At 37.1% G+C, this 13,667-nt stretch overlaps 1 protein-coding gene and 1 long non-coding RNA gene across 2 annotated transcripts; one reads left to right on the forward strand and one right to left on the reverse strand.

Moving 5' to 3' along the window:
- Positions 1 to 5: 5 nt before the first annotated feature.
- On the reverse strand, positions 6 to 4,010 carry LOC113081042 (uncharacterized). The gene is made up of 4 exons (XR_003282076.1): positions 3,635 to 4,010; positions 2,615 to 2,701; positions 2,231 to 2,391; positions 6 to 2,120 (listed from the first exon to the last, which is right to left on the reverse strand). It is a non-coding gene; the product is annotated as an uncharacterized LOC113081042 (long non-coding RNA).
- Positions 4,011 to 5,149: 1,139 nt separating this feature from the next.
- LOC113081034 (ankyrin repeat domain-containing protein SOWAHA) lies at positions 5,150 to 6,815 on the forward strand. Its single transcript, XM_074559893.1, is given in 2 exon segments — positions 5,150 to 6,325; positions 6,327 to 6,815. Coding segments are annotated over 2 exon segments (1,257 nt in total). The 5' UTR covers positions 5,150 to 5,386; the 3' UTR covers positions 6,645 to 6,815.
- The last annotated feature ends 6,852 nt before the right edge of the window (positions 6,816 to 13,667 follow it).

A 13,667-nucleotide genomic window follows, 5' to 3' on the forward strand; every position in this document is an offset into this window, starting at 1 on the left:
TTACTTTACCTCACTGCCTTTAGACGAGGGATATCCGTGTCAAAACCCCAAATTCCGTCGCCTTATTACAGGTTTGTCACGGTGATGCTGCACGGATCAGCTCACACCGCTTTCAGATCCTCTCCATTTACATTACCAGTATTCCCACTGGCCAATTTAAAGGGATAGTACACCCAAAAATTACAAAAAAATTAAAATAAAAAACGATAGTTTGCAGAATGTCGATAGGGACCGGAAACTGTTTGGCTTCCAGCATTATTCAATATTTATTTTACTGAGTTCAGCAGAAACTATTACAGATGTAACACAATTTGATATGGAATATATGGCAGAATAAAAAAAAAAAAAAATCGGTGCACTGTCACTTTAAGAAAATGACAATCCACCTACCAAACAACTTCAAATCAGTTTTATTTGTGCGAAAGCAGCAGTTTAAAAGTGATTGTGCTTTATGATAATGATTTAAGTGAATATTTATTCCGTCTTTTATTTATAAGACACTGAAGGAATGTGAGGATTTCTTTTAAAAGTGAAGGAATGAACTCTGTTTTTATATTCTTCGAGTGCATTCCAAAGAAAACAGCGTTCATTAACGCTAAACCATTATAAGCCTCTTTAAGATGTTATATTCATATTCATTGCATATCAATTCTATCGTTGAGCTGCCTTTGCTACACTTAAATGTGCATTACCTTGTGAACTTTCCTTTTAAATGTTTCATTTTTTAAATCTTGACTTTATTTGGAAGCCCAGTGGATTGTGTGAACTGAGAGTTTGACTGGGCGCAGCCGTTTGTGCATTAATGCACTGAACAGATGCATGCATTTTCAACTTGTCACAGCATGACCTCAATCAGGTTACTGATTAATACATTCAAAGCATTTATTTTCCAATATATATATATATATTTTTAAATCATCCAGAAGTTGTTTTGTAACTGTATTATTTAAGGTCAGTTCAATGATGCAGTCTTCAATTGAAACAAGTGCACTCGTTAGTAAGTAATGATTAGTTGTTGCTTGTTTTTGCCAAACGTGTTCAGATTAGAAAGACAATGTAAACATCCTAAAATTGTGATTGTTTTAATAAGTATTCTTATTGTAGTTTAGCATTATATTCTTTTAATAAACGGCTAGTTTTCAATAAGCCAACATGCATTCATGAAGTACTTTTTTCAGTGATTTATGCGCAAAAATATGCTCTTGCCTACAGTGTTTAAAAAGTTATCATATTAGCATTCTGTTCATTTTGTATTTCTGAAAGTGCGGTCACAACAGCAGCATTTCAGTAAAATTTTGCATGCAAAAAAAAAAGGGTGTACTGTCTTTATAGGCTAGAGATGCATCTTTTCTTTACTCATAAAGTTGGAAACTAATCCTAAAGCTGTAAAACTGCATCTCTATATTCATCCTATGTGTACTCTTACGGTGTCAATATGAACTTTTGTATGATTCATGATGAGTAAGCCTAGCTGTTTCTAGTGCACTAGATAGAACAAGTAAACAGAGTCTACAGAAGTAAACAGCTCTTTTTTATTATATATCTATCTGTGAAACAGAGACAATGACAGGAACGGAGAGTTGTGCTACAGATATGGACTGTACATTTATCAAACATTCAGATTAATACGTTTTTATTCATATTAAAAGGTATTTTTATAACACTATTCTTAGAATAAATTCCTATTGGGTGAATTGGCAGTGGGCGGAGTCACACAGACCAAATCAAAAACAGACATTCTGTCACTGAACACGCATTTCGAAGCAGAATCACTGGCTGTAGTGTTGTTTCTTGAGAAGACAAAAACAACAATCATGTGAGCTTAGCATGTGTCCTAAATATCCGCACACATACCATGGTACTTTTAAGCTTTATGACAGTCAATAAATGACAGCACCTTTAAGTGTCTAGAGCTTGAGTCATTTATCTAACGTATATGCAATTTTCTTGTAAACATCTTGAAATCAGACTGAAGAAGGTGCATAGTTTGCAGTGTTGGGGGAAGCTTTAGTTTCCCTTTAGTGTCTCCTCTCTGCGTCTGCGTCAGACTCTTGATGGCTCCAGATGAAGCGCTGTATCTGTGACTGTAATGCTGGTCTATCGTTACACATCCTCTTCATCTGAAGGCAGATGTTCGGAGACAAGGAGATGAATTCTCATGACACTCCACAAATGACTGAATTTGTTGAATAAAAGTATAAAAACGATTTCCTCTCTCAGTTCATCTTACCCCTTTTTCAAGCAGAATATCAAACTCATCTGTGACTATCCTCCTCTGTCTGCCGTATTTCACACGCACAGAGAAAACACGCGGCCTCCAAGGCTGATCAACTTTCCTAAAATATAGACTTGTATCCATCGATTTGACCCTCTGCCTCACCCATTGATCTGCTGTAAAATAAAACCAGCTATATTAGCTTACAATGCACTAAAGCTCATCTGATCAGTACATGTGAAGCACAACTGAAATATGAAAAATGTTGCACTTTTACAAGCTATGAAACATAAACACAAGTTAATGTGTTGAAATGATCATTTGGGCCATCATCACAAATCTATAAATGGTGCATTCATTTTTGAATCTCTTTAGAAACTAAACTCAGACAGTAGATACCTTCTAAAACTCCCCAAGTGTGAACGTCGCCGGCCATTTATGTCTCCAGGAGGTGTTTGGAAAGATTTTGATTTCACACTGATATACCTATAAAACAAAAATTACGATTAAATATCATTGCAACATTAATAGGTCATGATACAACATATTAGTAGATAACTTTACCAGTTAAAAACAAAATCAAGATAATCCCTTTCTACATGTTTAGGTTTACTATTACTATTATTACTACAAATTCCATAGTTTATTTCATTATGCCAAATGATACGTTGCATCGTCTTTCTCTTTAAATGTTTAGTAAAATGTAAAGTAAAATGTTAATTCAATAAGAGCCTGGATAAACGATAAATGTCAGTGTTTTATATAATTTACAAATGTTAAAGTTCTTAAAGGGATAGTTCAACCAAAAAATGAAAATCGTCATTATTTACTGCGCGTGACGTCATTCCAAACCTGTTTGAATTTCTTTCTTCTGTGGAACATGAAAAAAGAAGACAATTTGAGAACTGTTTGTCCACACGAATCAAGGGTAACCAAAGTGGTTTGGCAACATGCAACAAAATATCTTCTTTTGTGTTCCACAGCAAAAAGAAATTCCAGATTTAGAAGGATATGAGGAAATTATGACAGAATTTAATAGCAGTGCATTTTCGGCATTCTAGCTCAAAATCAATGCGTTACTGTCAAGTGCATTTCTATGTGACAGAAATGCATTATTAAGTGTGTTGCATTTGCCGTGAATTCAGAAAGCTTTTTTGTGTTCTGCAAAACATTCACGAGGAACTCGTGTCCCGGATGGACTAGATTTTTCCTGGGCCTAGTTTTTATTCCAGAATTTTAACCCCAATATAACACTACCAAAATACATTAACTCATTCAACAGTCAAAGCAAGCATGCTGAAAATGCGACTGACAGTTCTCTGATGTGATGTTTGAACAGACATAACCTGATGCAATCGCACATAATAATCTGATAAGAGAAGTTAACGAGTTAACATCGCCTGATCTGAGAGATCTTACCTTTAAATAGACTGGTGTTCAACGCATCCGATCCGAACGAGAATTGCGATTTCTGCTATTGTTGCACGCGAAGTCTGATTTCTAGACTAAGTTTAGTTAGCACCACAAAACATTAAATCAAGACTTCTCAGTTCAGCGACCAATGGAAAAACTAGTTTCAGTTTCCGGTTTCGCGGTTGTCACCATAGGAGTTGTCACTTGCTGTGTTCGAAATGCCATACTATTATACTACTCGCACTATTTCTGCAGTATACATTATGTGCTTAGCATGCATGGAATACCCGGATGACATACTATTTTGCCAGAATCTGCTAAATATAACTGAAGTGAATAGTAGGCTTTATGATAATTTTCTGTATGCATGGAAAACCCAGATTACCTGCTACATTTGCTGAAATCTGATGTATGCTGGGAATGGGATACTGTTTCCCACAATGCAACACGCTCCATATGACGTTTCATCTTAGTGATTGAACTGGAGGCGGGAGATTGTAATTATAAATGTAACAATTGTATATATTCTTATATAAATGTTACTATAAACTACATAGTATTGCTCTGTATCTAAAAACAATATCGTTAGTATGAAATATTTTTATAACATGTAACAGATTGACAGTGTATCATATGCAGGGAGCAAGATAATAATGTAGCCTACATTTTGAATGAATTTAGTTTTTAAAGCTTTCTTATTAAAAGAGTCGGTAATGATACACATAAAGAGATTTAAATCTTCACGATAAATACTAAAGAAAGGCTTTCGCTTACAAAATGTAAATTTATGTATAAAATATTTAGCAAGGACCAAAATAATGTTGAATAAATAAATTCTGACTGTTCACTCTCAGGTGTATATCCTAGAATAATATTTTCATGTTACAAAGAGATATCAGGAATTATACCACAGAAAAAAAAAGAGAAAAACACTCAATATGTTTTATGTTGCTTTTGTAGAAAACACTTTGTAGGAAAGCATCGATGTAACATTTTATAAGACACTTCTTTGGTTTTATTGTACGTAAAGAATAGTAGGCTACAGAGTGATTCAATAATAATATTGCAGTAATATAATAAATAAATATTCATATATTGATAAATATGATATGATATATTATGATATAATATATTATATATATTATACACAGTATATATATATATATATAGGCCTACACACACACACTCAATGTTTTATCCACTTTTTCCACTTATAGTGTAATGCCAAAAAAAAAAAGATTATGTTTGCTCGTCTTTAGAAATAAACATAATTCATTTTAATATGTAAGTTTCGAATTTTATTTTACACCAAATGAGCACTAAACATGGAGACAAAATTAAGACGCCACTGAACGTTTGGAGATTGGAGAATATACTATTTTGAAATTAGTACCAAAGCTATAAAGAACCAAACAATGAATTAGATAGCATGCAAACGAGCACGAAGTGATTTTTATTTATTTATTGAGTTAATGTGTTATTAGACACGTTTGTTTAGTGGTCAATAAATCACGAAGAGTTGCGGACGAGATGCACGCTTACAAAACTTTTCTATCTTTGAGAAAAATGCGCCGCGCGTGCACTCCGCTACCCTCCGCCGTGCACGCGCAGCCGCATCCTTTATTCGCCGCGCGTTCACGTGCTCGTCTTGGATAAAGAGGGAGGCACGCGGATCTCAGAGGATAACCGGAAACAGCAGGTTGTTGTCGAAACATCTCACGCAACAATTAAAGAAAAAACACCTAAAGCGGCAGAGTAATGGCTTTGACTCAGGATCTGGTCCTGGCGTTTTTACTGGAGCGTGGCGGGAAAGTGAAGAACTCGGAGCTCGTGAGCAACTTCAAAGGACTTCTAAACTCCGCCGACCCCGCGGAGAAGAAACTGAACCGAGACCTGTTCAAACGCCTGGTCAACAGCGTCGCAGTGGTCAAACAGGTCGATGATGTGAAGTACGTGGCTGTGAAGAAAAAGTACCAGGGAGAAAACACCAGCTCCACCGAATCGCCCTGCAGTCGGAAACCCATCCAAACACAGAATGTGGATGTTATTAATAACAACCACTGTCATTGCTCCCAGCAAACTGTGTGTAATAGCATTAAAAGTGCTGAATCTGTTCCTCCTGGAAGACCATCCGACTGCAATGCAACCGAGTCTTTGACAGCAAGAGTGCTGAGCATGACAAGCGATGCCAGAAGAGGCAAATCAGGGGCTGTTTTTGCTCTCGTAGCCATAAAATCTCCAGCATATGAGGAAAATGGAATAAGATGCCTAAAAACAGTAGCAGGCGATGGTGAACCTCTTCCAGCGGCTACAGAGAGAACTATGAAAGTCAAAACGAGTTTTGCACAGGTGAAATGGTGTCACAAACTCGGCAAACCTGCTAAAGTCTCAGATGGAGTGCCTTTGGGATCGATGGAGCATGAGTGGCTCGTGAAAGCAGCGACGGGAAGCTGGCATCAGATCTACAGCCTCCTGCTGCAAGAGCCTCGGCTGGCGGACAAGCCAAGCTTCATGTCTGGATTCACAATCCTGCACTGGGCTGCTAAAAGCGGAAACTGTGAAATGGTGTGTAAAGTCATCGATGTTTCCAGACAGAGAGGCGCAGGGGTCGATGTGAATGCCAAGTCTTATGACGGATACACAGCGCTGCACATAGCTGCCATTCACAGCCGTGAGCGTGTGTTATCACTGCTGGTGTGTGAAATATGGTGCCAACACTAACATACGGGATAACAGTGGGAAAAAAGCCTACCGTTATCTAAGTCCAGACGTGTCCACTGACATCAGAAAGATGCTCGGAGACCCTCACAGTCTGCTGAAGGATGCTCCGAACCCCTCAGACCTCCCTAAAGGATCCAACACCTTGAGTAAACTATTCCATCCCCACATCGCTGGATATAAAAAGAAATACAGACGTCGACCGAGCTTCCACTTCATCAGAGACGATCACGAAGACCCCAGAAAGAACGTCGCACTTCATCGCAACTGTTACAGTAGAATATCCCAGCTGACTTGATTTACTGGTTTAATATTATGTGTTATTAATTTAATCTGTGATTGTACAGTAACAGCCTTGCATGTACTGATTATTATATATGTTAATTAAGTTAATAAGTAACAAGAAAATGCATTTAACACAGCCGAAAGGCTGAAAAACATGTCCAGAAATAAATCTGATTTAAGTGTTAGGAAAGTATAATATTTGAGATTTTTTCCTTGAAAATTCTCATGCTGTAAATGCAAAACGAACAAACAAATTACTTTTAATTAAATAATCTCCCAAAAATTTTGTCAAATTGAAAACCATTTTAATAATGGTTTTAATAAATGTGCTCAGACTCATCAGATTTGGAGAAATGAAGCATTGCATCAGTGTCTCATCAATGGATGCTCTGCAGTGAATGGGTGCCGTCAGATTGAGAGTTCAAACAGCTGATAAAAACATCACAATAATCCACAGCACTCCAGTCCGTCATATCACGTGAAGCCAAAAGCTGCGTGTTTGTAAGAAAAAAATCCGTTAATATATTTTAATTGTAACTTCCATGAAGTTCATAATTTATAACAATGCTTCCTCCAGTGAAAAAGTACATTTCCTGTTGTTCTCCTCGCATCAAAAACCAACAACATATTTGTTTGAACTGTTTTGGCTTATAAAAGTGCTTGGCTTCTGCTTATTTCTCCCCTGATTCAGACAAAACATCCACTGGCAAAAGTAATATTATGGATAGAGGACTTGTATTTTATTTGTCTTTTCCAGATGTTAATTTATGGACTGGAGTGGTGTGGATTACTTGTGATGTTTTTTATGAGCTTTTTAGACTCTCATTCTGACGGCACCCATTCACTGCAGAGCATCCATTGATGAGACACTGATGCTATGCTTAATTTCTCCAAATCTGATTCTCAAAACAAACTCATCTACATTTTGTATTAGTTGAGTAATTGTGAAGGACTTGTACTGCCCTTAATTTATGTTGAAAACAATCTACTCTGAATCTTCATTGAGAGTAATAGGAATTAGAAGAAGAAGAAAAAACACGGTTTCTTTGTAATGCAAATTTGGTGGACAGTACGCATCATTGTGTTACAAAATAATGCCACCATGTGACTTGTGTGAGCATTTTCTGATTGGCCTCAGACAGTAACTCTGTTCATCGTTCTTATCTGATTGCTGTGCTGTGAATAATGGCTATAGAGAAACTCATGGCACTGAATGAATGGAGAGAGAGGCCTCTGTGTCGTCCTTGAGCTCATTTCATGCTTGATTTGATGTCTGTGTAATACTGAAGAGATAAACTCTAGCTCGGTTCTTTTATTTTTGAATAAGCCAAGGTCGAACTTTATGCATACAACCACTTTACTGATCTAATGCGTAAGAAGAAGAAACCTAGGAATTTATCAATGTTAGAAACAGCCTGGAACTATAATGAGGCTTCTGTCACAGTCAGGCAGTGATTCATGCGTGATTTCATGGGCATTCGAGCATAGCAGAACTGCATTCAGAGCCTTTTGAGTGATGTGCAGTGATCTGGAATGATACCAGTGCCCTTGCCTCTCCGTTAGAGCTCCAGCGAGGTGAAGGTCGTTCAGAAAGTATATCCTTTGGGTTCAGAGCACTTCACTGTTGAATGTGAAGCTATCCTGAGCCAGATTTGAGCACTTAAGCTGCACATTTTGACAGAAATATTTGATTACTTGTAATATTTAATTAAAGTTCATGTAAATGGTGTCTATTGAATTGTGAGTTCTTGATTTTGTGTGCTCTGCATTATCTGTCTGTAGGCAGTTCGTATCAGTGTTAGAGAAAGCATAATAATAGTTCTTTGTGTTTTCTCGTCTAGGGTCATTGTTTGGATGTTTCTCATCCATTATGCAGGATCCCACGGTCAACCTCAACATTAAACCGCCTCAATTCCCTGCGAGTCTCATGGACTAAATGCTTATAGTCTAGATACGTTCCCCCCAAAAAAAATACAAATGTTGAAAAGCTTATTTGGCAAGGGAATTATAATCAGTGGTGGACAGTAACGGAGTAGCTTTACTTCGTTACTGTACTTAAGTACATTTTTCAAGTATCTGTACTTTACTGAAGTAGTTTTATTTTGAGTAACTTTTACTTTTACTTCATTACATTCCAAAGCATAAGATCGTACTTTTAACTTCACTACATTTCATAAAACATATCGTTACTCCCTATAATATATTACGTGCTCCGACACGCAGAAGCGGTGTCTGATTCATGAACGAACTGAGTCTTTTCAAAATAAACTTTTAAATCGGATCGCGAATCGCAATGATCCGATTGCAGCTGTTCTGGAGTCGACCACTCACTGATTCAAATGAACCGTTTAGTGTGAGTCTACAGAAGTAAGAACCGTGAGATCTTATGAGTGCGTGCGTCTGATGTTGCTAAAAGTAAGTTATTAATGTCGGAATTTAGGATTAATTATTGTACTAACTGAAAATCATATTTTTTATTATTTATTTTATATATTTTATTTTGATAATTTAGAATTATTACTGAAATACAACCTTTTTTTGGTAAACGCGCGTGTGAGGGGCGGAGACGCGCTGCCGAGCGTCAGACGCGCGTGAGGACCAAACACAGCAGAGCGGTAGGAAACTTCACTCCTCTTATTATTTCTCTTTTACTATAGCGATTTATTTTTAGATACGTGATCTGATTCTTTCATAGAGTTGTACAGTTAGAGTTATTAGAGAAATATAATTATTTTTTACATTCTTTGGTCGAAGTTTTCGATTCGGCAATTCGGAGCCTGTTCGCGACTCCGTTGATTCAGATCGGCACTTCGGAGCATGTTCGCAACTCGGTTGATTCAGATCGGGACTTCGGAGCCTTTTGGCGACTCGGTTGATTCAGATCGGCACTTCGGAGCATGTTCGCGACTCGGTTGATTCAGATCGGCACTTCGGAGCCTGTTGGCGACTCGGTTGATTCAGATCGGGACTTCTGGACTTCGGAGCATGTTCGCGACTCGGTTGATTCAGATCAGGACTTCGGAGCCTGTTCGCGACTCGGTTGATTCAGATCGGCACTTCGGAGCATGTTCGCGACTCGGTTGATTCAGATCGGCACTTCGGAGCCTGTTGGCGACTCGGTTGATTCAGATTGGGACTTCGGAGCATGTTTGAGATTTTTTTTTTAATTCTGATCTCGAAGCAGGAAGTGTTTGTCAAACAGTTAATTGGTGATAAATGAATATTTGGACTTGAGGCTTTTTTTTTTTTTAGACGAGTAACAGTTAGACAGACATGAATGTTTATTCAGAATGGTACTGAAAATAAGTAAATATTGTAGCTGATGCTAAATGTCTAGCTAACAAGCTTGCTGGTGCTAACTTGAGGTAATTTTTATAAATAATGTCCAAATATTTTTATTCAACCACCTATATAGATAGATAGATACAGGCCCGTCGTCAAGGGGGGCATCGGGGGGCAGTGCCCCCCCAAATGACTTTTTGTGCCCCCCTAAACGTAACGCACAGAACAATTAACCAAACTTGCATTACTGTGCATTCACACCGCCGGCGTCGATAGCGTCAAAGTGGCCGGAAGTCATTCATTTTCAATGTAAACCAGCTGCGAGGAGCGGCGCGGCGCGACTTGGCCTTTGAGAGCGTCGAGCAGAGTTGAAATCAAGGCAACTTTATGGTAATGAGCTATGACGCGGTTGGGCAGCAACCAATCGGAACGTAGAAGTCAACCGCTTGAGAGGATTCCAGAGGACGCAGCTCCGATCACATTAGTTCCCAAGCAAAATAGAGGACAGGTTGATTATTGGTGTTTCGCGTTTGCAGTAATCTATGATGTGTCCCTGTTTGCGTACAGGGACATAATCAAACAATTAAAAGTGATACGTGGACCAAGGTGTTTGAGATCGTTCATTTTAAGTAAAGGATCTTAATATTTCGTCCACAATAATATTTAATGAGATTAACTTATAACGTTAACCTCCTTGTGGTTAGTCTGCATAAGATCAACAAGTCTGTTTGCGCCACTTTTAATACAAAATAAGCGTTCGATCAACGTTAGAGCGTCTGAGCGCACACGAATCTTTCTGCATCGTCGTAAACCGAGAGGCAATAGTGATTTTTAACGCTCCCGACACCGCCGGTTTGAGTGCGCAGTTACACGTTAGATATTGAAAGTTATATATTTAGATCATTGATTGCACTAATAACGTTGTTTCAGCAGAACTTGGCTCACAGGAACAGTAATCACTACAACGGTAACACTAGAAATGCATAACACATTACCTTCAGAAATGATTCAGATGATTCATTATTCAACGCATTATTACACAGAACATAATTTTAAATATAATTATATTCATAAATGACTGTTAAAACATCCCAAAACAGCACCCAAACCTTGCAAAGACCTACCTCATTAATTATTCAAATACAACAACCAATGGCAAGTCTCCAGCAGCAGACCTTTCAATATGTTATTTTTGTGTTAGTAGTTTTATTAATTCAAATTACAATATGCAGTTTGTGTGTATAAGTATATTTATATGTATATATAAATCATGCAATTCATTTAGTTAAGCATACAGTATTGTATTGTTTATACGCAATTCCTTTGCGCATGCGATCTCAGAATAAATTTTTGGCGGTTTTGGAAATGTTAAGAGACAATAAACAGAGACGTTGAGATCAAACGGTGAAGTATTTTATTTGAATAATTGAACAAAACAAGACTATTGTGGTCTATTTTAGTTATAGCCTAATATGGGTTTATGTTATGGTCTGTCTCAGATCAATAAAAAAAGTGTGCCCCCCTATGAAAATTAAATGCCCCCCCCCCATTTGGTTTGTTCTGGCGACGGCCCTGGATAGATAGATAGATAGATAGATAGATAGATAGATAGATAGATAGATAGATAGATAGATAGATAGATAGATAGATAGATAGATAGATAGATAGATAGATAGATAGATATAGATATATAGATTACATCTGGGGAGAAAAGAAAGGATGTGATGTTCGGAACATGGTAACTACAGTAATTATCAAAGAATTATCGTTTGGCCAGGGGTGTTTTTACACCACAGACAAGGTTTGAGAAGGAAAAAAATCATTAAGAAAATATAATTATATTTTCCTTAAGATGTTCTTCCTAACTTCAGGCCTTATTATCTTGTCATATATAACTGTGGTGTTCTGTAAAACCACAAACTTTAAAACACTTTGTTCTTACTGGTGAAGATCAGATGGTCATCTCTGTTTTGTCTCAGGTACATCACAGTGTAAGCTTCACAGTGAATTACTCTCATCAGCGTAGTCCATATCAACAACAAAAATATATCTTGACTCCATATAGTGGTTATTTTGGAAAAAATCCCAGGTATTTTGAGCAGTAGGATTATAAAAAAAATGTGCTAAAAATAAAATTAAATTAGCCTATATAAAATTGCAAACATCTATCTTTCAGTACTTTTTACTTAAGTACATACAAAATTGAGTACTTTTGTACTTTCACTTGAGTAAAATTGAAAAAGGAGTACTTTTACTTTTACTGGAGTAATATTTTATTATTCGTATCTGTACTTTTACTCAAGTACTTGATTTGTGTACTTTGTCCACCACTGATTATAATATATTAAAAGCTCCACATGAGGAACCCTTTCAGATAAAATGGTAAAATGAGGCACGGATCGCATTGTTTTTGGCTAAACAAACAACAAATGTAACCTTGAGAATGATGTCACGTTTGTAATTCCCAGTGGTGGACAAAGTACACAAATCAAGTACTTGAGTAAAAGTACAGATACGTATAATAAAATATTACTCCAGTAAAAGTAAAAGTACTCCTTTTTCAATTTTACTCAAGTGAAAGTACAAAAGTACTAAATTTTGTATGTACTTAAGTAAAAAAGTACTGAAAGATAGATGTTTGCAATTTTATATAGGCTAATTTAATTTTATATTAGCACATTTGTTTTATTTTTTTTTATAGTCCTACTGCTCAAAATACCTGGATTTTTTCCAAAATAACCACTATATGGAGTCAAGATATATTTTTGTTGTTGATATGGACTACGCTGATGATAGTAATTCACTGTGAAGCTTACACTGTGATGTACCTGAGAGAAAACAGAGATGACCATCTGATCTTCACCAGTAATAACAAAGTGTTTTAAAGTTTGTTGTTTTACAGAACATCACAGTTATACAGTATATGACATGATAATAAGGCCTGAAGATTTTAAGGAAAATATAATTATATTTTCATAATGATTTTTTCCTTCTCAAACCTTGTCTGGGGTGTAAAAACACCACTTGCCAAACGGGGTGCATCTCTTCCCCTCTTTGATAATTACTGTAGTTACCATGTTCTGAACATCACATCCTTTTTTTCTCCCCAGATGTAATCTATATATCTATATCTATATCTATATATATATATATATATATATATATATATATATATATATATATATATATATATATATATATATATATAGGTGGTTGAATAACGTTCTTTATTAACGTCCTTAATAACAATGGATGAAAATTTTAGAGCTCTACTGTCTAGAGTGTGTCCACCTTTGTGTGTGGGTCCATGTACCTACATGCTGAATCGACAAGTAAAAAAAAAGCCTCAAGTCCAAATATTCATTTATCACCAATTAACTGTTTGACAAACACTTCCTGCTTCGATGTCTGAATTTAAAAAAATCTCAAACATGCTCCGATGTCCCGATCTGAATCAACCGAGTCGCGAACAGGCTCCGAAGTGCCGATCTGAATCAACCGAGTCGCGTACAGGCTCCGAAGTGCCGATCTGAATCAACCGAGTCGCGAACAGGCTCCGAAGTGCCGATCTGAATCAACCGAGTCGCGAACAGGCTCCGAAGTGCCGATCTGAATCAACCGAGTCGCGAACAGGCTCCGAAGTGCCGATCTGAATCAACCGAGTCGCGAACAGGCTCCGAAGTGCCGATCTGAATCAACCGAGTCGCGAACAGGCTCCGAAGTGCCGATCTGAATCAACCGAGTCGCGAAACAA

This window comes from Carassius auratus, unplaced genomic scaffold (genome assembly GCF_003368295.1).
Source record: "Carassius auratus strain Wakin unplaced genomic scaffold, ASM336829v1 scaf_tig00032915, whole genome shotgun sequence".
Lineage (NCBI taxonomy): Eukaryota > Metazoa > Chordata > Actinopteri > Cypriniformes > Cyprinidae > Carassius > Carassius auratus.